General features: G+C 40.5%; 3 protein-coding genes across 7 annotated transcripts; 1 reads left to right on the top strand and 2 right to left on the bottom strand.

Moving 5' to 3' along the window:
• Nucleotides 1–2,851: 2,851 nt before the first annotated feature.
• On the bottom strand, nucleotides 2,852–7,402 carry LOC115665770 (protein ACTIVITY OF BC1 COMPLEX KINASE 3, chloroplastic-like). The gene is made up of 7 exons (XM_030587608.2): nucleotides 6,953–7,402; nucleotides 6,556–6,783; nucleotides 5,852–6,187; nucleotides 5,092–5,647; nucleotides 4,451–4,637; nucleotides 3,999–4,365; nucleotides 2,852–3,198 (listed from the first exon to the last, which is right to left on the bottom strand). Exons 1-7 carry the CDS (start codon nucleotides 7,280–7,282, stop codon nucleotides 3,070–3,072), a joined length of 2,133 nt encoding a protein of 710 aa, XP_030443468.2. The 5' UTR covers nucleotides 7,283–7,402; the 3' UTR covers nucleotides 2,852–3,069.
• A 2,282-nt stretch (nucleotides 7,403–9,684) lies between these two features.
• On the top strand, nucleotides 9,685–13,883 carry LOC115665696 (COP9 signalosome complex subunit 6a-like). Of its 2 annotated transcripts, none has more exons than XM_056308402.1 (9): nucleotides 9,685–10,101; nucleotides 10,291–10,379; nucleotides 10,882–10,975; nucleotides 11,402–11,502; nucleotides 11,590–11,668; nucleotides 11,918–12,010; nucleotides 12,370–12,470; nucleotides 12,614–12,669; nucleotides 13,357–13,883. In XM_056308402.1, exons 1-9 carry the CDS (start codon nucleotides 9,801–9,803, stop codon nucleotides 13,436–13,438), a joined length of 996 nt encoding a protein of 331 aa, XP_056164377.1. In that variant the 5' UTR covers nucleotides 9,685–9,800; the 3' UTR covers nucleotides 13,439–13,883. The 2 variants fall into 2 exon arrangements, with proteins under 2 accessions (XP_056164377.1, XP_030443408.2); XM_030587548.2 differs by having other exon boundaries at nucleotides 9,686–10,101; nucleotides 11,441–11,502.
• A 193-nt stretch (nucleotides 13,884–14,076) lies between these two features.
• LOC115665712 (putative 4-hydroxy-4-methyl-2-oxoglutarate aldolase 3) lies at nucleotides 14,077–16,809 on the bottom strand. Of its 4 annotated transcripts, none has more exons than XM_056308404.1 (3): nucleotides 16,501–16,809; nucleotides 14,974–15,140; nucleotides 14,077–14,781 (listed from the first exon to the last, which is right to left on the bottom strand). In XM_056308404.1, exon 3 carries the CDS (start codon nucleotides 14,770–14,772, stop codon nucleotides 14,272–14,274), a length of 501 nt encoding a protein of 166 aa, XP_056164379.1. In that variant the 5' UTR covers nucleotides 14,773–14,781; nucleotides 14,974–15,140; nucleotides 16,501–16,809; the 3' UTR covers nucleotides 14,077–14,271. The 4 variants fall into 4 exon arrangements, with proteins under 4 accessions (XP_056164379.1, XP_056164378.1, XP_056164380.1 ...); XM_056308403.1 differs by having other exon boundaries at nucleotides 14,974–15,111; XM_056308405.1 differs by having other exon boundaries at nucleotides 15,016–15,111.
• Between the last annotated feature and the right edge of the window lie 8,950 nt (nucleotides 16,810–25,759).

Genomic DNA, 25,759 nt, shown 5'->3' with positions numbered 1-25,759 from the left:
GCCAATGTGAAGAGGGTAACGTACATTTTCGACGATGAATATTACGTAGGTTGAATCGATGAGTTTGCCCATCATTTTGAGGGAGCGTGAACAACGAGTTGTTGATTTATCAGGCATGGCCCGATGGATACGAGTCGGGACTCTTATACGCGAGAGAGAGTTCGAATGGGTACATGAGCAAGAATTGCTTTTTCAAGTCCTTTGTTGTTGATTACGTGATTATCTGGTGATTTAGTTCGAACGCGTGGAAGAACTGTGGTCCAGATTCAAGAGAATTGGGGGGCGAAAATGAACTGAAAAATCCTTGCCAAGAAAGAGCAAGTGCTAAACTGCAAAATTATCGAATTTTAGGGGTCAATAGTGCAACTTTTCTTTCTATTGGTAAACAAAGATAATTTGTTGCCGCTCAGGACTTTCTTCAGGAGTGTCGCCGAGGGACTAACGCCTGGTGTGGTGCCGTCTCTGCGGGTGCATCAAAAAAAAAAAAGATAATTTGTTGCCGCTCAGGAAGAACTTGTGCATCTTTAATATGTTGATACAGCTAATGCGGTACAAGCTCGAGCAGTTTTTTTTTTTTTTAAAATTTACGGGCGTCTGAAAAATATAAAAAATAGAAATTCTCCATTCGCTTGAAATAGAAATTTTCATCAACGACGGCTTTCTTTTCTGATATTATTATTTTGAGAAGGGAGTTCGCCTTTCCAATTAGTTGCAATGCAATGTTCTATAGAACAGAACCGAAAATGAAAAGGAAAAGGAAAGACGTTTGCATCCGCTGCTGGATTCGATGCATCATGAGGTTTCCTCGATGCATCGCAAGATCAACCTAATTGATGATGCATGACTTTCCTTTCGGACACCGACTGCCGAAGGTTAAACGAAAACATCTGACGTGGATTTTTTCATGCGCACGCGCCATCGTTTTGGGCAAGATGGATATTTGCTGCATGTTTCCTTCGTTGTCAATGTTGCCGTAACAACGAAAGATCGTGAGATTCTTGAAAATGCAAGGGTACCTACACCGGTAGTAGCATAAAAGGGAAATTATGAAACAAGTCCTCGCACTACTGTAAGTGCTAGAGTAATTAAATATTAAACCACGCCTTCATCTAACAGTTTAAGCTTTTAGAACTGTTGGTTGTGGTCCCAATCAAATCTCACATGATATCAGAGCTGAAGGTCCTGAGTTTAAATCTTTCTAGGCCTTATTTATCTCCCCAATTAAATATGTCTACGCTTAGTACTAGGTAAGAATACCAGACTAAGCGTGAGGGGGAGTGTTAGAGTAATTAAATATTAAACCACGTCAGACTAAGCGTGAGAGGAAATCTTAAAATAATTAAATATTAAATTACGTTTTTATCTAACAGTTTAAGTTTTTAAAACAGTTAACTGTGATTCCAACAAAATTTCACGGTAGGAACTCGGTTTTGGTCCATTTACTGTATTTCCAATACGATTAGTCGCCCCTACTTATATGCGGCGGCAATTTAAGAACGGAATTCAACTTTCCATCTAAATGCGGACTGAATACGTTGACTCAACGTCGGCCAATCCACAAGCGACGCCTACGCGTACAAGTTTCCAAGTCAGTAACCCTTATGGTCCTCGTGCTTATGAGAATGTTTTATTTAAGTCCCTGTGCTTTATTTTAGTTCTAAAACTTAGTCCTTGAATTATTCTTTCGATAAAAACTCGATTATCTTTTGTTACTAGAAACTCGATTTCATTTGTCACGTCTTAATCAGACATTATATGAACATGTCAATTCGAAACCAATTATTAATTGGTGATTTTGATTGATAGCCCCATAAAAAATGCAAAAATTTAAGATCCACATTTTCGGTATTGCTTCTGTAGAAGTTAGGGAAAAAAAGATCATTTTAAAATAATATAACCCCAACTTTAAGTCGTTATTTTATAGCTAAAATATTTTAGAAAGTTTATAAGAAACCCTCAAATTGACAATGACATTTATCTTTAGGAACTCCGCATCATATTGTTTATAAAGACTTGCATACAATGACATTTATCTTAATAAGACTTTCAATCAAATTGGACAAAACTGTAAATAAAGGAATTACCAACTAATACTTGGTTTTCATTTGATATTCCTGTAAGATTGGTTCAAAATGCCATCAAAACAATAAAGTTTTGTTGAAAAATGATATGAGGACTATTTTTTAACTAATACAAAGTACGTGGACCGATAGTGTAATTTTCTTAAAAATTTATACAGAAGGCACCACACGTTGAGTTGCAAGTGCTAACTCGGCATATTCCATCCACGTTTTGACAGGAAAGTGAGTTTTGTCCATAAGCTATTGTCGGAGATAAATTGGTGAGTTGAATTATATCGAAATATGATATGGGGATCGAAACCGAATTCGGCCAACAGCGTGGGGACGATTTTTGTAATTTCCCAAAAAAGGGAAAATGACAAAGCCATGTGAATGTGAAGGAGCAAAGCAACATCAAATTCACACGAAGAAGAAGAAGAGTAACAAATGGGAAGTTTAGCCATCAAAGAGTAACAATGCCGTCAAGAGCTATATGGGTCCATGAAGCCTGCCCAACCCGAAATAGCACATGCGAGATGCAATACCAGACTGGCATCTGCTGTGTGCGCGCCATTGTTCAGTGACCACAATTTTTTAGCATGAGATTTGCACCATCCAAGCATATGTACTGTCCAGAAAAGAAAACATGGCCAGTGCAGACATTCATATGCAAGAGTTCCGTTGGTTTTTATATTCACCAGGAGCTTCGACAATTTGATGAAGAACACCGAGCTCGAGGGTCGCTCGGATCCCAATCTTTGTAACTTGATATTGGCTCGCCTTGTTGGGGGTAATATGCAATCCGTATAAAGTTTCATAGCTGCTCAAAACTGCCATAAAGCTCATTCATCCTAAGTCTGCGACTTTGTTTTAGGCATCTGCAAATAATCTTTCGCCATCGCTCAAATAAATTACAATATAATGATGACAAGAATGGAGCGAGTGTCCACCTCCAGCTCGAAAATTTACAACACGCACCAATTTGCCTACACAAGAATGTTTACAACAGCTATAGTGTGGTAGTGGGCACAGTGGGCGGCGGCCGGAGGACTTGCTGGAGCATTCTGGCCGCAAGACGCTGCGTAATTCCACCAGCAACACGCCCTCCTAAGCTGCGTGCTTCAGGTTCTTGAAGGACCTGGTCAGAACATGCTTTACAAATTAGCTTATGTACTTAGGAACTGAGGCCATTATCTTATTGAAGCCACAAATCTAGACTAGACAAGAACGACACAAAAGCAACTATCTTTAAGGTATCTTTGGTTGTCTGTAGATTCCACTAATCAAACGGCTTGGACAATCTAATAAATATACTAGGTTACATTTCAACAGCTCGGTCCCGGCAAATTATAGATTACAACTCATGATTCAACAACCTGACTTTGATTCCCATTTAAACCCCAATGCCCCATCAAAACTCCTACTGAGAATAATATCAGGCATATCCATGCACTTTCTTATAAATAGGAATGACTTGCAGACAGTCACAGTGGACCGAGTGAGTAAATTCCGGTGCTTAACCAAGAGGACAGCAACACAACTGTGCGTTTTGGTTTGGTTTGACTGTGGCTTAAGCTTTTGACGCTAGCCATAAACTTTGAATATGGAAATCTGGCTTTCATTTCGTAATTCATCTCAGTATTTAATATTTGTATTCGACATTCTATATATATATATATGAATAATCTAGTGAACCAAAAGCCATAAGTTAGAAGCCACTTCCCAGCTTCTTTCTTTTATAGCAGAAACGAAAAACGGGGGACAAAGGATAAAAGGAAACCCACCCTCCCAACCTCAAAAGCCAGGAACATGACTAGTTAATCATCAGCAAGGTAATTGTTCACACAAAGCATTAGTAGTGGACTTGTTATGAAAGTTCAATTTCACAAGATACCTACAAAGATGAATTCCTAGCGCCAGTAATACTTAAAGTCTTACTTGCAAAATAGGTTGCAGAAGGCTTGGATCAAAACTTTGAGAGGTTCTCAGAAGTCCCCATATCCTCATGACTTGATCCCGGAGATTTATCACGCTTTTCAGTTCACCATCATTCATCACGAGAGGTCCATTAGCATTCCCATTGAATAATAGAGTCCGCATAAATGCAGGAGCAGAATTATATCCATCAACAAGTGAACCAAGGACTATAGCTTCTGTTACACGAACAGACTCCTTTACCACCAAAACCCGCAGTTCTTCCCCATCGGAGCCCAATAATAGCTTCAAAACAGGTTGCAAAGCATCTTTTGCTGAAAAGTCTCTGTCTTTTCTACCTTGTTCAAGTAAGTTTTCAAGTCTATTCCACCTGCAAAAGAGTATCATTTCTTGTCAATGTCCAAAAAATATAACATCGCTCGTCACAAAGAACAAAGATAGCAGCAGTTACATGCCTAAACCTCCCATCCTTGAACAGCAACTCAATAAGAGCATCTCTCAGATACGGATTTGGATCAGTGAGAAGCCTCTTAGCAAAATAAGGATACGAAGCAGCCAGCACCTTGAAGTTAGGATCAGCATAAAGTGCTAAACCTTCTAGCACGGTAAGGGATCTCAATATCAAAGCATAATATGCAGGCACTGCAAAGACATGGCCATGCCAAAAAGTCAGACTCACAAACTTCCAAGCAAAGAGAAGAAAAGCAGACACATTCTCTGTTGGCCGTTATAAAAACAAAAGATATACATAAAATAAGGGCTTTGTTAACACTGATTGCCCCCGGAGCACTTGTTCAGCATACTTAATAAAGTATGTTTTGATTTCCAAAGCATTAATCGCACAAAATATGAGTAAAACACTGTACTGAAAACTGCAAACTTTCTCTATATAGTGCCTTAACTAGTGCCCATTGTTAACAAAATCTGTTAATTCTTGTTCATTTATTTGTCCCTAATTGGAAAAATCTTCAAACGGAAGCAACCCATAACTGGAGATATTCCAAAGAAGAAGATGGAAGGAGGAGGCACAGCTTGAGTTCAAGGTCCATCAAAGGCAGAATGCAGATGCAGATAAATCAATAAAGGAGCGACTCACCATTGAAAGGATACTGATATAAAACGGCTCCCAAGCCATCAACTAAGGTTTTGAAGTTTAGTTCACTGACAGTTGCATTAAGCGCATCATCAAAAAAGTTCCGAAGAGCCGGCACAATTGGCGATACATCCACATCAGGTGAGAGAAAATCTAGAGCATAGTAGTCACGAGCCATAGCTTCATAATCCCGATTAACAAGGTGAACCACATGACCGATTATTGCAAACCTCGCTTCCTCTGGGGTCTCACTCATCATCCCAAAATCAAGAAAAGCAAGTTTACCCTCAGGCGTTGCCAAAAGATTACCAGGATGCGGATCTGCATGAAAATATCCATACTCAAGCAGCTGTCTCAGGCTGCACTGAATGCCTGCGTTCACCAAATCCAGAACTTTTAAACCTTGTCTCTCAATTGCTTCCTGCTCATTTAGTTTGACTCCATCCACCCATTCCATTGTCAACACTTTGCCACTTGTATAGTCCCAAAAAATATCAGGGACAAGGACATCTGCCTTGTCAGCATACAACTTCTTAAACCTCCTTGCATTCTGCCCCTCCTGCAGACACCTGTCAAAATTAACAATCAAGCCCAACAAAATCTTATAGAATTTTTTTCAGGGCTTACCAAATCACACAATCGTAAAGAGATCTTTTGAACTAACTATATATCTTAAGAAGCAAGTACACCTTTGAGTTAAAGGCCAAAATTTGGATGGTACTGTGAGCATGTATCTATACCATAGGTTCATAAGGAAGCTAACCTGCACGTAGTTGAGCTCCTGATAAACTCTTCGAGCAAATTCATCGATAAGAGCAACGACATCACTGGTAATGATGTCGACGTATTTATTGATGAGAATTCCAAGACCTCTTATCAGGTAGAAGTCGAGTCCTATTGCTTCTTCAATACACGGTCTTTGCACTTTTACAGCAACTAATTGACCAGAATATCTCAGCCGCGCTTTGTAAACCTGCCCTAAACTTGCCGCAGCTATAGGAGAAGGGGATATAGACGAGTAAATCGAATCAAGGGTCAGCCCCAACTCTTTCTCGATGCAGGCAAATGCTTCGGTATCTGGGAATGTGGGCAGAGCATCCTGTGGTGGTAAAAATAATTAAAGCCAATAACAATCATTAGAAAACTTGCTCTATCTCTCCACAGTCTTCCCTTATTATCCTGAATATTATTGTATAAAAGAACGAGATGTAGAAACTTCAATTCGGAGATTCGAGATGTGCAAACTCAACAAAATAAAATGCGAACAATGCAAACAAAAATGCCCTCTTGATTCTAATGCAATCTACGCATCTGAATTGACATAAATGCATTAACTCATGCACGCACTAGAATTCAGGTCAATCGATTCTTAAAAGGAATCAGGCAGTGCCATAGTAACATGTCCGTATTACGTTAAACTGCAATCTCGGAGCACACAGATGCACATGTCCAGACATCAAGCAGTACCTGAAGTTCAGAGAGCTCCTCCAAGTACTCGGGAGGGCAGAGATCGGGCCTCGTCGACAGCCCCTGCCCTATCTTAACAAAAGTCGGCCCCAATCTGGTGAAAATCCTTCTCAACTCAGCACCTCGCTTCCTCTTATTTTGATCAATCCGTCCATTGCTTTGATCCACCAACAACTTAATTGCGAAAGAACCTATCGCAACCACTATCTCCAGCGCTCTCCCCACTACCTAGCGAGATTGAAATTCCACTTAATCAACCAAATGAACCCCGATTGCAATCTCTCCAGCCAAATTCAAAATCTATGCACGCAAGCTCGCACAATACGCGAATAAACAAGTAATATCCAGCATAAATTACAGCTTAATCACCGGGAGAGAGAGAGAGCGAGAGAGAGACCTTGAGAGGGCGAGGGCCGTATCGGCGAGAGAGGAGCTCGGGAGTGTAGACGGTGGCATTGGCGGCGCGCGCCATGGCTCGAGCCTCGGCTTGGATGTCCACAGCTCGATCGACGCTCAGCACCGGCACGACCGCACCGCCCCGGCCTCCTCCCCCGCCGCCGCCGCCGCCGTCCCTGACCTCCGGCGGCGGACCTCGAGGCCTCGCTTCGACCAGGGCCGCCCTCGGAGCCGCCGCCACCCTCGCCGCCGCTCTGCCTCCGTTGGCGGGCCGCGGGCCCGGAATCGGACGCCACGACGGCGAGGACACCGTGAGAGCGCCGGCAGACATGGGGGCGGTTCGGTTCAGTGGCGAGCGAAGCGACACGGCAAGGCAGGACTTTCAGGATTGGACCATTTTCCACGGAAATGAGATTCTTCCTCTCGGTTTTCCGGAAGATTTTAAGAGAGTGGTAAAGAGGGCGAGAGGCTTCTTATTATTTCTGGCTGGCGTTGTGTGCACACGTGTCCGCTTTTCAGAGGCTGGTGGTATTTTTACCTTTTTTTTTAAATATTTTTTTCTGCTCTAAGTTTATTCAAATAAAAAGTAGATCATCAAAGGTAGGGGTATCGAAAACATCCGAACCGAAATTTTCGGGTCTCCTCAGATCGGGTTCCTTCCGGTTCGGGTAATAGATAGAAAAATGGGTACAGGAGTAGTTCCGAACCGAATCGAAAACACTTTAAATCATGCATCGTCTTCCTCCTAGAGAGCGCCCTCTGAGAAAGTCTTCTTCATCGCTGTCTTTTGCACCCGAACGGTGTTCTCGGGTTGAGTACTGTACAATTTAGGTTGCGAACACACGTGTACCAAACATGTTCGGGTTGGTCTGAGAATCGTGAAACCCCAAACCATTGACACCCATATCGTTAACTATATATCCACTGTTTCTAAAAAAAAAAATTAATTTTAAAGCAATCGTATTTTACATTCGACAATGCACCTAACGAAAATCTCAAAAAAGGTATTAAAACCGATTCATTAGTAATATTAGTAAACGGTTAGTCATTTTCGCTCGTACTTGATTGGAAATTCAATCTCCAATCTTAAGATAAGCTCATATTATATGGATTTGGGACAGGATTAGATGCCTAACTTTGGCTATATCTTCAGTATTTTCTTACGTGAAGCACCACGCCACTGTTTGGCGAAGAGATCAAACAGCACAAGGAACACTGTTTGTTTTTTTTCCTTCTCCGGGGTCCCAATTGCTCGGTTGTCATTTCAACCACCACGAGCGAGGGGCGACGTCTTCGTAGCTACCTTCCAAGAAGATCTTGCCTTCTTCGGCTGAACTACCACTGCACAAGCGAACAAACAGACAAAGAAATTATCCGTTTCGAAGGACAACTGAAAAAGAGAAAAATCAACAAGATGCTCGATGATGCTCCGGTGCTTACTACTCGTGGTGTGGACTTAGAGGTGGAGTCGCTTTCGGGTCGAGAGAAATCAAAGCTCGGCTGATCTTTTCTTTGAAAAATCACACTCCCAAAAACAAATATTGTACATATAGAAATAAAAAGAGTAAATATACCGAAATTTTCAAAACTCGATAAGAGAAAAGGGAAAATTATCAAAAGGTCATGAACCTATTGTACGAATGCCAATTCAGCCCATCGACCGACAAAGGAAGAAAGCAAAAAGAAGAAGAAGAGAACAAATTTAGAAAAATTACAAAAATTATCCATATCAACGCTACCCGTCCGGTGGCGCCGAACATGCCATGCAAGACGGCTTGCACTCAGGTTCGCGATTGCAGGCAAAAAATGGCTTAAAAGACTACATCAGCAAATCCTTAAAAGGCCGATGACTAAATTGGCCAAATTAAAAGTTTTATAACTGAATTTGTATCATATAATAAGTTCGGTGCTTTCATAATAATCATCCCAAAAGAAATGTCATACAAGTTATAAAATTTTAAACGCATAATTATAACCTAAAATTGTTCAAGAAAATGTGACCGAAAATTCCAATATGATTTTTTTTTTGTAAAAGCCACAAAAAAACCCTAAATTATGTCTATTGTGGCATATTTACTTAAAACTTTTTTTTGTGACACAAAAAGCTCCAAACCTGTACCTATACGAAATATTTACCCAAAACTTATATAATGTGACACATTTTCCAAAAACTTCTTCTCATGACACAAAAAACTCAAAAATTGTATTCGTGTGACACATTTATCCAAAAAAATATGGTGTCATTGGAAAAAAGTTTGAAGTTTTTGGTGTCGCAAAAAAAATTTTGAGGTAAATGTGTTACACAAGTATAGTTTTTGGTGGGTCCCTGCGCTAGCGTCGCCCCGGGTTTACGTCGTCGGCTGTACGGCGGTTCCCGGGTCACCCAAAAAAAAAAAGTATAGGCTTTGAATTTTTGGTATCACAAAAAATAGTTTATGGCATATTTGTCAAAGTTTGTGGCTTTTTTCCTTTTTTTTTTTTAACACTTTCGATGATAGATTTGTAGCGACGCAAGTCGACGCCACGTCGGCAATTTTTGTTTTATTTTTTTGCCCCTTCTCGTTCATCTCGAAAGGGTGGCAATCGTGGATTGGGCTTGTCGGCCCAAAAAAAAACCGCTCTCATTTAGATTGGAGGGCCCAAGTTCCCACCGGCCCAAGTTCCTACCGGCCCAGCTCAAGCGAACACCCACCACCTGTGACAGAGGGAACATCAAACGGAGAATCGAGAAGCACAATCCACTGCTACCCCACACGTCGCTCTCAGGCTGAAGGGCAAGACCGAGAGAGCGTTGCCCAGCCTCTCGCCGGAGCTCCACAGGAGGAGGAGGAGGAGAGAGGGGCCCTTCAATGGCGTCGTCCAGCAGCGGCCTCACCTTCAAGCTCCACCCGCTGGTGATCCTCAACATCTCCGATCACTACACCCGCGTCAAGTCCCAGCTCCACCCGCCGCCCTCCGCCCACGGCGCCGGCAGCAACGGCGGCGCCGATCCATCCGCCCCGCCGCCGGCCGATCCCCCGAGGGTGTACGGGTGCGTGATCGGGGTCCAGAGGGGCCGCACCGTGGAGATATTCAACAGCTTCGAGCTCCTGTGCGACCCCGCCACCGACTCGCTCGACCGCGCCTTCCTCGACAAGAAGCAAGAGCTCTGTTCAGTACCCCTTCTCTCATCTCCCTTTCTCTGTATCTATCTTTCGTTTTCCGCCTTTGTTTACGATTGTTAACGGATAATATGCGTGATTGTTTGCTTCCATTGTGCGGACGGAGTGGGTTAGGGTTTTGAGCTTAGCTTTTGTTTTCTGATTTTTTCTTTCTTTTTTCATTTTTAATCTGGGACAGATAAGAAGGTTTTTCCTAATTTCTATGTGCTCGGATGGTATTCGACCGGGAGCGATGCAGAAGAATCCGATATGCACATTCACAAAGCTGTAAGTAATGATTGTGTAATCCTCTAGTGGATAGCTGTATTGATCCTTGTGTTCACAGTTATTGTTCCATCCATTTGAGCCTTTGAGTTCGACATAGAGAGTGCCTTCCTCTGTGTTCGCTCGGGCATTTTAAGGAATTAAGGTTTTTTTTTTTTTTTTTAATGTCACTGTCGAAGCATATATCCAGTGACGGTTCGATTTTGAAGTTGTAGACTTCAAATTCTCCGGTCATAGTTGCATTTTGGTGTTGTCACGAATGGTGGATATTTCATGTGATACTTGTTGATCTTTTTTTTATTCATTTTTTGTGGTGGAACCCCTTTTCAAGTCAGTAGACAAAGCTCTTTCATGAGCTGCAACCCCTGTCCAAGCAAAATATGCTCTCCACAGACAAATTATAATTTCTATGTTTACTGTGTGTTGGGTGTCTAGACTACAAGATGATGATGGCTGTATGCATTTACACTAGCTATTGATGAGGCCAATAAAATATATTTGACAGTTGATGGATATCAATGAAAGCCCTGTCTACGTTCTTCTCAATCCTGCAATTAATCATGCCCAGAAGGATCTCCCTGTTACTATCTACGAAAGTGGTAAGTGACTTTAATGTTCTTTTCTGAAAGTTCGTTGATTATCTTGTTATCAGTATGGGAATTCTATTCTCGTTTGTCACTAAGTTAATGTTTGCCGTTCCTCATTCTGACCATGCAAGTGTTCTAGTGCATTGGCTAGATAAAGTGTTTCCTCTTGGCCTTCTTGGTATTTAGTGTTTCAGGAGCATATCATACATGAAAGAGGCAGGTTGTTATCACAGTCAGGAGTCCAGGATGTTCTTAGAATTATTTTATTAGAAGGAAATATTTTTGCTCTGGGAAAGTTTTGATAGCGTGCCTTATGGACCATTTTTTGGGACATTTGCTTCTGCCTGTTTGCGGCAGACTATCGAAGACCATTTGTTGCTACTTCTAATGTTTACTGAAACTTTTAGTTGATTTATTTTTCACAACTAACAACACTAGATTTTCCTTTATATTGGATGGTTATCCACACAACCGTAGAGCTGCATGTCATAGATGGGATTCCACAGCTTATATTTGTCCGTGCTAGCTACACCATTGAGGTATGTTCGTCTATTTTGTCATGCATCCGATTTTTTTCTACTTATTCTGAACTAGGATAATTGAATTGTTTGTTTCTTGATTTAAAGACGGTAGAAGCAGAAAGGATATCAGTTGATCACGTTGCTCATCTAAAGCCATCTGATGGAGGTACAGCGGCAACTCAGTGTAAGGACTCATCACCTTCCATACTCTCTAGGAAGTTCTGGTCCATTATCTAACATCATCTGCACAATAGACACGTTGACCCCCCTTCCTCCCAGAAACTAAAAGCAAAAGTCATAAGGCGGAGGAGAAAGAGAAGGCCTCTCTATGGATTAGAGTACAAATAAGCGTAGATAGCAGTCGCATTCTCTTATTTCACCGAAGGAAAAAAGAATTAATCCCACATCTTTTTTGGCATGTGTTCTTCTGCAGTGGCTGCTCACCTCACGGGAATTCACAGTGCCATCAAGATGCTGAATAGTCGAGTTAGGGTGCTTCATCACTACCTTCTTGCGATGCAGAAAGGTATGTGGTTTTTCTGTCTCTTTTAAATCAATTGGGGGTGTTAAAGAAGTTTGAGGGGCCCCCCTCTGCAAAGTTGCAGCCCATCTAGTATAGAATGTGACTGAGACAAGAGAATGAATGAATGTAATTTGAAAGAGATGATGAGTAACGACTCCCTCCTTAGCCATGTTTATGCCCTACCAGAATATTTCTTGCACACACGGGAAAACAAATGAACCAATCGCTGCCATCTCCATATCCTATGTATCCTCTGAAATGTGACTTCTGTCGCTTCAATGTAAAGTGGATTGTTGTGTAGAAGATGTGTATCGATAGGTATGACTACTACAGCTTAGAGGATGTACTGATTGCACATGCAGGTGAGATTCCTTGTGAGAATTCTCTGCTGAGACAAGTATCGAGTCTCCTCAGAAGATTGCCAGCTATTGAATCAGGGAAATTTCAGGATGATTTTTTGATGGTAAGTAGTCTATTTAGTTTAACATGCCCTGAAGTTGAGGTTTCCTTTTTTCCTTTTTAAATTTCGATTTATATGTTGGTTGCTGAATAATTTTGTTGTTCACTTTCTTGCCTAAATTCTTCTCCAATTTGCTTTTCTTCCAGGAGTACAATGATACATTGCTGATTACTTACCTGGCCATGCTCACCAACTGCTCAAGGTATGAGCAAACTTTTGAATTATTTACTTAGGACTTATTTTGAGTATGTTTGGGAGTCATGATTCAGGAGGAAAATACTGCTGTAAACCATCTTCTGGGTGGTCTAAGGCTTTGTTTTTTTTTTGTTTTTGGGTCGGATTCTAAGGCTTTGTTCGGACAGGAGGATTGTGTATATACATCAAACCACACCTGTCATGTGCCTGAAAGCTTATCCAACCACTGCTAGTTATTAGCTGAATCTTTAAGAATATATACTATAAGTCATCAGGAACAATTTGTGACTCAGATGACATCTCCCTAGTATTTGACTTTTTGGGGAATCTACTTGCTAGGAATTGCTCCTTGCAGATATGGTGTTGGAAAACCTTCTCCAATATCTAGCCTTGAGCAACACAGTGCATTTGTTCTTTCACAAGGTTTCAATTTAGTCTGTCCATCGGAAGCCTAGGAACATGATAAACCTCGGGTACCGGTCAGCTAAGCTTTCGGAGAAGTAGGAAAGTCGATCGCTTTCTTTTGTGAAATTTGCTTAATTTTGGTTGGTGTGCTTTAGAACTTAGAAGGTTTTAAGGTGCACAGACAAATTGATAATGATTGGATTGACATTAACTTGTCAATGCATGTGTTGGCTCTCAACGTTGTGAGGCTTCATTTCAGAAACTCAGATAATTCTTCTCCTCTTTGCAGCACAATGAACGAGCTAATTGACAAATTCAACACCGCTTATGACAGACACAGTAGGAGGGGAGGAAGGACCCCCTTTGTTTGAATATTCCTTGTTTCTATTGGACCACCTTCAATCGATTATGGTTCTCCATCCCTCCTGGCATTGCGCTTGATTTGTGGCGTACTGTCAAAGTCCAGCCTTGTGCATGACGCAAGCGATCATGGCCAACACATATTGAGCAAGCCTCGACCGAGGCCCATACCGCATAGAAGATGGGATCAGGGAGATGAAAATCAAAATCTAATAGAAATCTTTATACATTCGCATTTTACTAAGGTTCTCTCACTATTCGGTTGGGATGTTCCACCCTCCTGGGCATTTGGTAGTTCCTGGGGCTGACAATAGTGAACTAGGGAACCTTGCTGCAAGATTTTCATGTTTTACAGGCATGTTTTGACCTTCGTTGTTGCCTTGAGATGATGGTCCTGGTATAGCTTTTAGCATCGTGTAGTGATTCTATATATTAACTTCATGGATTTTGAGACTCTGTTGCCGAACTTGTATACTTGGATCCTGTAAGAGGCTCTTGCGTTCGCTTCTAGCTTCCATCTCTTTCATCCAATAACATTGGTAACTGGCTAGGATAATGGGTCAAATTCTTGTAGGCCTTCGAGCATGTCAAGTGGTTGTTTGTATATAAAACATAAACAGTGTGATTCATACAAATGAACAAATGTGGCGAAACTTCATTTTCGTTTTATTCCAGCTCTCATTGAGAGTGCCTCACAACATTCAGCATGTAACAACAAACTTGAAAGTTCTTGCCCACTGGCTTTGACCACTCCCAAATGTGGAATCAATGAGAGAAGAAATCAAATTGGTAAAGTTCAATTTCTTGCCGACTCATGCTCCCTAGAAAAGGTTCTCTTTAAGCGTCAAACAGATAGTTCGGTTTTGGAGACGAGAATCCCATCACTATCTGCATACAACCATTCGCCGTCGCGGATCAGTGCGCCGGCGATGTAGATAGGGGCATGCTTTTCCCCGACCCCTTTCTTGCTCGATTTCAGGGGATTCGAAGCCAAGGCCCTAATGCCGATCGCGCACTCATTGATCTCGTCCACATCTCTAATGCAGCCATTCACAACAATCCCAGCCCATCCCGTGTTCTGAGCCAACTGTCCGATGTTCCCACCCACCAGTGCACATCTCAAGCTTCCTCCGCCATCAATGACCAACACTCTCCCTTCGCCTCTGGTTTCAAGCACCTCCCGAACCAGGACATTATCCTCGAATACCTTGACAGTGACAATGGGACCGGAGAACGTTCTCTTCTGGCCGTATATCTGGAATACTGGATGCAGCACGCGCAGGTCGCCACTTGCTACGACGGACGCGTTTGAGTCGCAGACTTCGGCTGTTGCCAGAGAAGCCATTGTGTTATCCTGCAATATCAGTGGGTTAGTTCTTGGCAATTGAGTAAAACATCGACCATCCAGATAGTTTTCACTTAATCCCTCCGCAGAAAGCCGACAAGATATGGACCTATGGTGGAACAGTCTTGCATCACTCTTTATTGCACCAGTAAACTATTCATTACCAGTCTCCTTAGATCATACATCAATCTAAAGGAGAACCTAGATGACGTGTTATAACCTCAAACAAAGCAACTTGTGTACATTTGCACATTTTGCAGACTGATGCACTGGAGGTTCTGTTTCCTGTAAGGAGCTGAAGAAAATAGCTTGTGCACACCTGAGCTGACGCCATAAGATCTACGTAAAAGTTGCAGCAGCAACAAATGCTGCAATAAGCATCATCCGTAAAAGATACACAAAAGCGTAGCTGTACTAGTGACGTTGTTTCTGATTAATATATATATGTTGGACCACACGTCAGGAAATTTCAGTGCTGCAGAATTGCTCCTTATATTTTGCTGGCAACAAGCTTCACCAGACAACATTTAGACCGTTCTGAAATATTTAGAGATCATTTTTAACATTGTCAAGGGATTAAACGTTCAGAGGATGATTACACTCCAAAAGCCATTGAACTAGTTCAGTACCACCATCAAACCTATCTCATCGATCATTGCATTTTTTTCTGTACATCTCACATCATTTGCCAGATGGCAGGTTAGGTTGATATGTTGAACACTCGAGAATGCGACAGCTAATTTCCATATGATCTCTGAAGCATTTGTTAGAATTTTCAAGAATCACCGTTTCAGTAACACAAGTTTGTGCACAGCCACAACTTGCAATAGCAAACTGGTAGTTAGCTAACATCAATAGAACAGAACGAATGAACTACAAAGTCGTCAATGTTCACACTGTAATCCCTTGCCATATGTGATGAGCTTTATCAGATGCTGCTGCAAACTCATCACCACCATGAGTATCCTAAGGCATCTATCCACGGATGCCACCGTCACTCAGCCTCTCCTTAGCATGGTCAACCGGCAAATTCCTCCTAATTTTGTTGGGGGCAAGTGGCTCGAGCTAACCGAAACCAGATAACAAGCAACAGCATCTTTTCTTTTTTTAAATCCAGAGTCAACGTCCCACATAAGCAGGGAAATGAGTAGTAAGCCAAGGTAGACTTGAATCACATCATTAAGCAACAGAAAACTTCCGAAAAAATACTCTTTTAAGAAATTAAGAAACCACCCGTGAACCCAACTAGAAAACACAAGAATGAAACAAACAAAGCACAAACACTTCTTAATTCGAGGCACAACGACCCATCGCGATAAACTAATCAAAGGTCATTAAGAATGACTAGATTCATGCATTTGCTATCTGGAACTCTCCATCGCACTATTAATCTGATAAAAAGATCACATTTTTTTTTCTCTAGAATATATAAACAGAGAGGCCAACTAACGCTTCTAACCCATCACCCAGTTCGATTAAACAAAACCATCAAGATTTGACTCTGTCCTAAACTCCACCGAACAGAACTCTCAGACACGCAATTCTAAAGAAATTCTTCGCTTCCAACAAAGAATCCGATACTACTAACAAAGTGAAAACCAACGACGAACCACGAAAGAGCACAGGAAATATTAACGAATTCGAATGCTGAGAGAAGCTAAAGAGATAAGAAAACAAGAAAAGACAAAAAAGAAAAGAAGAATAAAAGACTGAACTGGGTGGGCTTACAGTTACACGCTGAGCTGAGGGAATCGAACAGAGAGACCAGCGAAGCGATACCCAGAAGCGAGTTGGCGAAGCCCGTTCGTATTGCGATGGCGCTGTTTGAATCCGCAGGCTTTAATATGAAATGCGGATAAGCCTTCGGATTCACCATATTTAAAGGGCGAAAAAAGCGACTGTATAGGCGGGGATGATGCGAGGAAAGTGCAGATATTTATCAAACTTGACGGCGAGAAGAAGGAGAAGAGGGAGACGACGATGGGCGTCTGTGCCGCCGCTGACATGTTCTGCAACGTAATCCGCGCCGAAGCGGGGAAGTTGCTGTAAAGAGAGAGTGGCCTTTCCGGGTCCTTTCTTGGAAGCAACATCTTGAAATGTGTGCCCTTGTGCACTTTGCCAAGATTCATTAATCGCTTACTAAAAATATAAAGTATATTTATTCGAAGCATTTCCTTTTTCCAAAACACGTTATTTTTCAAAATATGACGAGGTAAGTTATTAATGACTTTAGTAATTTTAACTCGTGTCGCGGGAACATCCGTTAACGGACCATTTTCTAAATATGAATTCATATCGAGGTGTGTTTGTTTCGGTGATTTTTCGCGAATTAATTTTCTGAACTTTCACGCGTTTGATTTGATGAAAATGATCGGTCAATAGAAAACTATCTCCGGTAAAAGTGACATGCATGCTTAAAGTTACGAAAATGAATTCGCTAACATAAAGAGGAAAAAAAATTTTCCTAAAAAATGATTTATTGAAAATCAATTTTTATTATCATGAAGTTTTCTTTGAAACAGGGTGTAATTTGTTTTAATGAAAAAAAATTCTGCGAATTAGTTTTCGAAATTTTCACGTGTTTGGTTTACTGAAAATAACCAGTAAGTGGAAAACCATTTAGGATCATTTGTGATTTTACAACAAACACGCCCTAAATTCATGTAAATTTTCTTAATTAGTTTTCGAGCACCGTGCGTGCTTGACTGCATTTATGTGATTTTAGAAGAGTATGATCTTAAGATATGCATAATGACAACATCTAAAAATAATTTTACGAGGCAAAACTTCTTTAAAACCATGCATAGAGGAAATGCATGCAACTATGGAATGTGGAAGTAGAGGAGGAGAGCAATTGTTGTCGCATCGGCACGTTAAAGGAGGAACGAAATACAAGTTTGGAATGTGAAAGTAGTGAAAAAGTATTGATGGTAGGTGTCCTTTCCCTAGAAAATCTGCGATAATACGTAATATGTTTGATTTATTGAAGGGTCATGATAATCATTTCAAAGCACGACACCGGCAATTAACGTTGGTTTTAAAAAGCATTATAGATTTTAAGTGCCTCGAAACACTAGTTCATGAAAACCTCTATTATTAGATGATCGATTGAAAAAGGTATTTCATCCATTGCGATCAGAGTTATGTAATTGTCCTCCAATACACGTAACGTGAAAATTGTGTCTTGTTTGAATTTGAAATTTTTCTTAAATTGATAGTATTATGTACGTGTCATCGCCACACGATATATTTGCAACATAAAATAGTCTTTCAATGATCCAAGGGCCGAAGACAAGAGCAATTCTTATTTAGACTTGGATCCTTGAACCACGTGTAACCAAATCCATTAAACGATACGAGATTACATGGGAGTTGTCTGATTAATGCCCGTGATTGATTCAGGTTCGAGCAAGATTTTTCCAAAGATAAGACAGGGTTGTGGAGACTAGTTAGGTCCGGAACTAACTTTTATCGGCCCCCTAATCAAATTTCAAACTCTAACCTACGACTAAAGAATAACTAACATAAAAAAACTGAAAAAGTTTATAAGTTTCATCAAAATAAATAAAATTCGCACTCCTCGCCATTAAAATAACATAATATACGTGGCTCATTCGAAGTCGGATACATTATTTATTATTTTTAAAGCTTTTATTAAGTTGTGTAAATGATAAATGACGAACCTTCAAATTTTTCCAATTTTAGATATATTTTTATTTATTAAAAAAATTGGGCCGGGCCAATTCGGACCCGAGCATCTCATGCCTGAAACCCGGATCGGCCTAAATGAGAATTATAAGACCCCCTAGAATACTAGCTCGGTCTTACTCAAGAACCGAAAATTCGAGCCAGTTTGTTGCGATCCAATTCGGGTTTTCGAGATTTTGGACTTTTTTGCCCTCCTGGTTCGGTTTGGCATTAAGGAATTGCGAACGTGATCTCTAGGGGGCTGTGGTTAATTTATGGACGAGGCTCCAAGCATAGTACCATAGACTTAGGGCCCGTTTAGCAAGTTACCAAATAGTAAAAATTTCTGTTATTTTGTTCCCAAAATCAGTTTAGGAACAGAAATCCGTTTGTTAAATTTTTTGTGCCCGAGCACAAATTTGCAAAAAATTGTTCCCATAATCAGTTTTGGAACAGAATCAAGAAGAGAAAAAAAGTAGCTTCTTGATTCTAGAATAATTTTTCCATTTCTGATTCTTCTTGATTTTCTTCTCTTTTTCTTGGTTTGTTGTTCTTCTTCCTGCTGCCGCTTGCCGCCGGCCACAGGCCAAGGTCAGCAAGGGTGTCGCGGTCCACGCAGCCTGGGCGAGGGCGGCTTGCGGCCGCGACGGCAAGGGCGGTAGCGAGGGTCGCGACGCCCTCGTCGGCCCTGGCCTGTGGTCAGTTGCCGGCACCGGCGACCGGCCATGGCCAAGGAAGGGAAGGGAAAAAAAAAAGGAAAAAAAAAGAAAGAAGTATTAAAAAATTCAAAATATTATTAAAATATTATTAATAAATTATTTTTTTTGTAATTACCAAACGCATTTCTATTCTTTTTCTATTCTAAGAATATAAATTTTGGGCAGTTACCAAATGCCTTCAAAAGCTTAGAAATTATTTCCGGGCACGGAATAAAAAAGAATCATTTCTGAGCAGAATCAGTTCCCCGGCACAGAATTGTTGCTATGCGCACCCTTAGAGCCCAATGGAGAGATATGGAACTTTTATCTCAACGAGACTTTTGATTTTTCGTAAATATTGGAAAATAAGGATTATCCTTACAAATAAATTATATTTTCACGAAATAAGCGAGGCTTAATCTTCGCACCCAATAGAGGCAATCATTCTCTAAATTCAAAAGTCGTCGAGTCTGAATTGAACACCATTTCTTATGTGCAGTGCTGGATGATACCATGTAAACAATCTTGTAAAAGCACATTAAGTTAAGTGTATTTTTATAATAGAACGTAGTAATCGTTCAATTAAAATGAACTGCATAAGATAAAGCAAAATACGAATCCAGAGTGAGGAACCGGGCGTATAACATTCTTCTTCTTACGTCGTGTCAAACCTAGTCTGCATTTCGTTAGTTCAATCGTTTCTCTTGGTCAAGAAAAAGCATTATGTATGTCTTAGAAATATCAATAATTAGGGTCACTTATGCTTTGCCCCCATAATGTTGGAATTAGTCTCGTCCATTCCCAATTCCTTCTACAATAAAAGAAAATGACATCATTTTGTCCCAATTTCTTCACCATCGATAGCAAATGGCCACGTCAAAATCAAATCTATCCACTTATTCCTGGGGAGAGTCTTCATGAATCGATTTGAGTTGCTGTGTCATCATATGGCATCATCATCACTTGTACTTTGCATTCTTACATGAACCGGTTGCGATTTCGGTAGAGAATCTATTCGTGAACGAGCAACAAACAATATAAAACGTTGTTTACTCTATTTTACACGAAGCAAAATGTAATAGCATCTTTTTGATTCAATACTTTGTTTCGCAAAAAAATGAACGATTTAGAAAATATTTTCTTAAAAATGGTCGCTTGTATCACTTATAAAAATGAATTGACAAAAAAAATATTATCATCAAAATATTTAGATATAAATTATTATCGGTAATGAAAACATTTTTTACCGACTAATTATTATCATGAAAACGGAACCTTGGTATCGTTTGTTTTCCAAGAAAGAACTTTGCCAAAATATATTTTAAAGGAACTTGTTTTAAAGAAAAATGATTCATAGGTTTGGCATAATTTTGAAAATAACATGAAAATCGTTTGTTTATGTTAATTAATAAAAATTATAAAATACACGAGAAGTTTTGAGTACAACCCCAGGTCCTGGATTCGAGCACCGAGGACCGACACTTGGGTTCCGAGTCCCAGCCCTGACCTCAAGGAACCCAGGCCTAGTGACCTAGGACTCGGGTACTGACATTGAGATCCCGGCCCAAGCGACCGAATCCAGTCGTATTCTAAAAAATGAAAAATGACACAAACAGTCCTTGAACTTTAGTTCAATGTGCAATTTGGTCGCTGAACTTTTAATTTGTCAAATGTAGTTTATGAACTTTAACCCAATGTTCAATGTGGTGAATTTAACATTTTTATATAGTTCAGGGATTGAATTGAACATGTACCAAAAGTTCAGGGATGACATCGAACAAATTAAAAGTTCACGAGTCACATTGAACATTGGGTTAAAGTTCAGGAAATATATTGAACAAATTAAAAATTCATGGATCAAATTGCATATTGGCCCAAAGTTCAGGGATTGTTTGTCATTATCCCTTCTAGAAAATCATATATGGTTCTTAAAAGAGATTGTCATTATCCGGAATTTTGTTGATTATGAAAAGATTTTTCGTAAAATTATTTTCCTAAATAATTCAAATGCTGCAAAATGAGGATCATACTTTGGGATAATAATTTTTTTGTGAAACAAAAGGATAATTATAGTCAAATGATTAATGATAGCTGGTGCACACTATAATTAGGATGGGTCATAGTCACGTATCATCACACAATGGACCACAAGATGGCAATTCGTAATAGTCGAGAACATCACCTAGTAATTTCATAAACCGTCGTTTCACGTTCTCAATATATTTCCAAATCGCCCTTAGCTTGTCCTATAACCATTTAATCAATTCTGAACTTATTTTACTTTTCTCTAACTTTCCCAACATATAAAAAACCTGTTCTTCTAACTCTTTTCACTCATAATGCAAATTAGCAAAATATTTCTCCACGAAATAAATCCATGTTCTTTGCCAAGATTATAACATGTTGTTTTATTAAAAAGACACACCTTCGAGATCTAAAGTTATTAAATAGAGAAAAGTGACACAACCCCAATTTTAACGAAATCAACATATAGAAAGCAAACATAAATACTTTAATGAGATAGATTAAATACTTTAATGTGATATATTATTTAGTATTTAGTAATGGCGAGTAATGATTTCCCAATCCAAAATATCGAACCACACCAATGATGGTTAGGCTGATCATCGCTTGGATTTGCCCCATTATCAGTCGGGTCATGGTCATGATCACCACGATTTTTTTTGTTTCCTAAGAGACGATACTTCACCTGAGATGTAATTACCATCTCCCACCTACCGAAGGACGTAGTTGCAAATACGATAAGTTTCCGGACGCAGGGAGCAAACTCAGAGAAACGAGGGGGGCGGAAGGATAAAATATCGAGACTCGGACGGTAAATAACTAGATTTTTTTTTGGGTATGTTTTGTTTGCTAACTTGCTATGCTATCCAACTGGATATATAAAGTATAAACTGTTCTTATCTATTGCTTTCAATCACAAACCGGACGGCCCGGAATGTCAATGGCAAACAAGGAAATGCAACCTTAAAGTCAAAATTTATATAGGTTTTGGCACAAAAGAAGGGTCATGAAATAGGCTGGTAGGTATTGAGCAAAGAAAAATGATAAGAGTCAAGCTCAGGGACCCCAATTTGAAAACAAAAGGAGATTTCCCATGATTTAAGGATGGTTAAAGATAATATTACTTTTTGGTGCTATTATTGCAGGGCAAGTTAAATAATGGGGGAAACCAAATGCTGCCAGCTTGGGGGCAAAGCCCCTTTCAAACTGAAAGTTTGTATATTTGAATGGGAGACTGGAACTGTTTGATTTTTTTTTTTTTAGGTGGGTCAAGAAAATGATCATCTCAATGTGTCATCTGTTGCTCCATACTCCCTTTCCATTGATTTTTTTTTTTAAAAAATTCATCCTAATTTTAAGGAATGAGAATTGGATACCATGTCGGAATAAGAGTTTACATTGACTTGACGTCAAAGGCATTAATTGAGTCTCCAGTTGCAATCGTGCAATGTGGCTACTGACATCGCGGAGATCGCATTGCATGTTCGAATTTTTCGTTTCAGCAAAATACTTTACTTCTCTATCCAAATTGATAATATTCATGTGTTCTGAAGAGGTGATGCGTTTTATATTGAAAAAAGTGAAATTTATTAAAAGAGAAAAGGAGAGCAAGTTAAAAGAGCCATTCAATTCAATGAAGAGATTTCTGTCCAAAAAGAAAAGACAGCAAAGAAAAATTGCTGGTCTTCACCTACCCAAGGAATAAAGCATTAGAATTTCTTTCCTCGACCCACAAAAAGTTCATTCGTCGCCCTCCAAATTCCCCAAAAAGGCCGGCTAAAAATAGCATGCGAACAGCCAATAAAGCAAAAACAGTACCACACGTGCGGCTTGCCAGAAGAGCAAAACAAATCCACATCAAAATTCATAAAGTAATTTCTCAAAACCCTAATAATTCCATTCCTTACATAATCTATAAAAGCACGCTCACGCGTCAATATGATTTGACCGATAGCTTGGTTCTACTACGACTCATTCATAGGCCATACGGCGAGACCCTTTGAAACGTCAATCCGGCTTACTCGCTTAGGTATCTAATCCACGGAGTAATCGCATTAATTAGGGAACCAATTCAATGCATGGGTCTCGATGCATCTAACATTTTTTGCCCTTGTTTTTCCGTGATCTGTCCAGAAAAGAAGGCGGGGATTTGAAAAGGAAAGTGCGGGCAGTCACTCAGGCTTCACCAAACCACCTAAAAAATCCTAATTGGAAAAAAAGAAAGAGACCCGAACCCGAGAAACGCCACCAAAGTCAAAACACCGGGGGGCGGCGATGGGTCCATTCGCCAGCTGCCCCGCCCTTATATTTTTGCTTCTTTTTTTGCCTTTGCTTCCATCTTCCTCCATCGTTTTCATCCGTCCAAAGTCCTTGGTCAAATCACCCCCCCTTCTTTTTTTATCGGTCAATTTACTTCGAGCATTGAAAGATCATCACATCAAGAAGATTTCAATAGACATACATACACACATACATACACATACATGTGTATATGATTCGTTAAGCCCTTATCATTCACGGTCAGATATTGTTTTGGTTTATCGTATATGGCCCAAAAAAGGGTCGATATTGCTACGCCTCTCCTGAGTTTATAGATATATGAATTGGGTTCGTGCGATTGTTTATGTTTTCTCCGGAAAACGATCGTTTTCCAAATTTCCAGCACCCCCCACGAAAAATTGTTTTTCGAAACACCCCCATCGACGGGACACGAATCTCGAATTGACCAGTGGAAAGGCGTTCCCGGGGGGGTGAACTTCGCACGAGAAATACCGTAAAATTCTGCCCCGGGAGGGGGGGGGGGGACCATCTCTCGATAAACCTAAAGCCACTTCCCCTTCCCCCGAATCGAAAAGGAGACAAACTACAAAACGAGATAAAGCAAAAGAAAAAAAGAGGAAATACAATATACTCGACGAAAATAGAAAGAAAAAGAAAAGGAAAGAATTAAAAATCCGCTTTTTTTTTTTATTTTTTTTTCCGGGGGGCGAGATATGCTGTGCGCAGTGCGCACGAGTCACGAGCTTCGCTGTGTGCAGTGAAAACGAAGAAACGATTTTTATCCAATTTTTTTATTAAAAAATAAAGCAAAAAAAAAAATCGGAAAAAAAGAGGGGAAAAAAGAGGGAAGGAAAAAGGACCCGTGACGACGACGCACTGTTTAAGACGCTCGTGCGCCCAAAAGGAGCGGGGCCCCACTCGGCAATTTTTAAATCTTTATCTTTTTTTTTTCTTTTCTTATTTTTGGTCAGAGATTTTCCAAACGTTTTAATCTTTTACGTGTCGGGGGGGGGGGGGTTGTTGTTTTTTATGTTTTTTTGTTTTGTTTTGTTCATTTATGAACTTTTCGACAATTTTTCCAAATCGAAGCGCACCCCCGCGAACAAACAAAAACAAACACAAGACGAGCAACATACGCATGGTGCCAAAAGACTTCGAGTTTATCTTATGTTTTCCCCAGAAGAATGGACGGACGGTCGGTCCTGCAAATCGGGGCTGCTTTCCTTCCGAGGATTCCGGCCGTGTCCCCCTCCTCCCCTCCCCTGCGGATACCTCCTCTTCCCTTCCTTTACAAATCCCATCCCCCCACGTATTTTCGAGGGACGAGACAAAACATAAATCGAACGAAAGTAGATTTAACGAACGAAAGTGGTTCGAATCCAGTGAAAGCTTAGGCCGAATTGCTCCCCCCCACATCTACTTCATTTTGCACCTATACGTACCGTTACAAGTAAGAGCGATCAGTTCTTGGGTGGTCAGACTAGAGGGACCGATGCCCCCCCTGAAACTGAACTGGACCGAGCCGACCGGTTCGGTCCGGTCCGTTTATATTCATTTATTTTACATTTGTCGTTAATGTTCAGGACGAAATTGAATGTGTTTTTATCATAATCAAGGCGTTTCTACAATCGGTGAGTTACGCAAATATTTTTCTAATTTGTGGCGAAATTTGGTTGGTCGTTCTAGCCTTGAAGGGCCTTGGAAATAGATTAGGATTTTTTTAAACATATTTTAAAAGAAATAAGAGATAAAAAAATAGCGATCCAATTCGGGAACCAGACCGAAATTCACCGGTTCCAATTTTATGGAACCGGGAACCAGATTGGTGCCCCCGGGACCTTCTCACCCCTACTTACCAGAAGGATTACTCGAGCGATCGAAGAGCTTGGCACAAACCCCCACGGCTTACCCCGGGCCCATTTGGCGGGAACGGAATTGTGCAGTAGCCGTGCCGTGTCGAAGCGGGTGCTTCGGAGCCGCACGTCTTCGGGAAGTTCCGCACCGTGGCTGCAAATTATTTATATGTACTTGGTAAAGACTGCTTCGACATTATCGTACGCGTGTATCATAACGACGAAAAAGAAACCCACAACAACACCATCGCAGAATCGTCACGGAGGTGGTTTTGCGAAAGCCTTGAAGTTGTTAGCGCCTTGAAAAGCTGTCGTGAAAAATATTTTACCTGCCAAGAAAAAATTACACGGTCGAACTGGTTTTTTTTTTTTTTGGTCGGAATACACAGCCTTACTTGAAAGCCGTACCGAAGACGTTCGGAAGACCCTCCATTTGTCGCAATT

This window comes from Syzygium oleosum, unplaced genomic scaffold (genome assembly GCF_021117445.2).
Source record: "Syzygium oleosum isolate NSW1041296 unplaced genomic scaffold, Sole_v2.1 Sole_v2.02, whole genome shotgun sequence".
Classification (NCBI taxonomy): domain Eukaryota; kingdom Viridiplantae; phylum Streptophyta; class Magnoliopsida; order Myrtales; family Myrtaceae; genus Syzygium; species Syzygium oleosum.
This window is presented reverse-complemented; position numbering and strand designations above follow the sequence as displayed.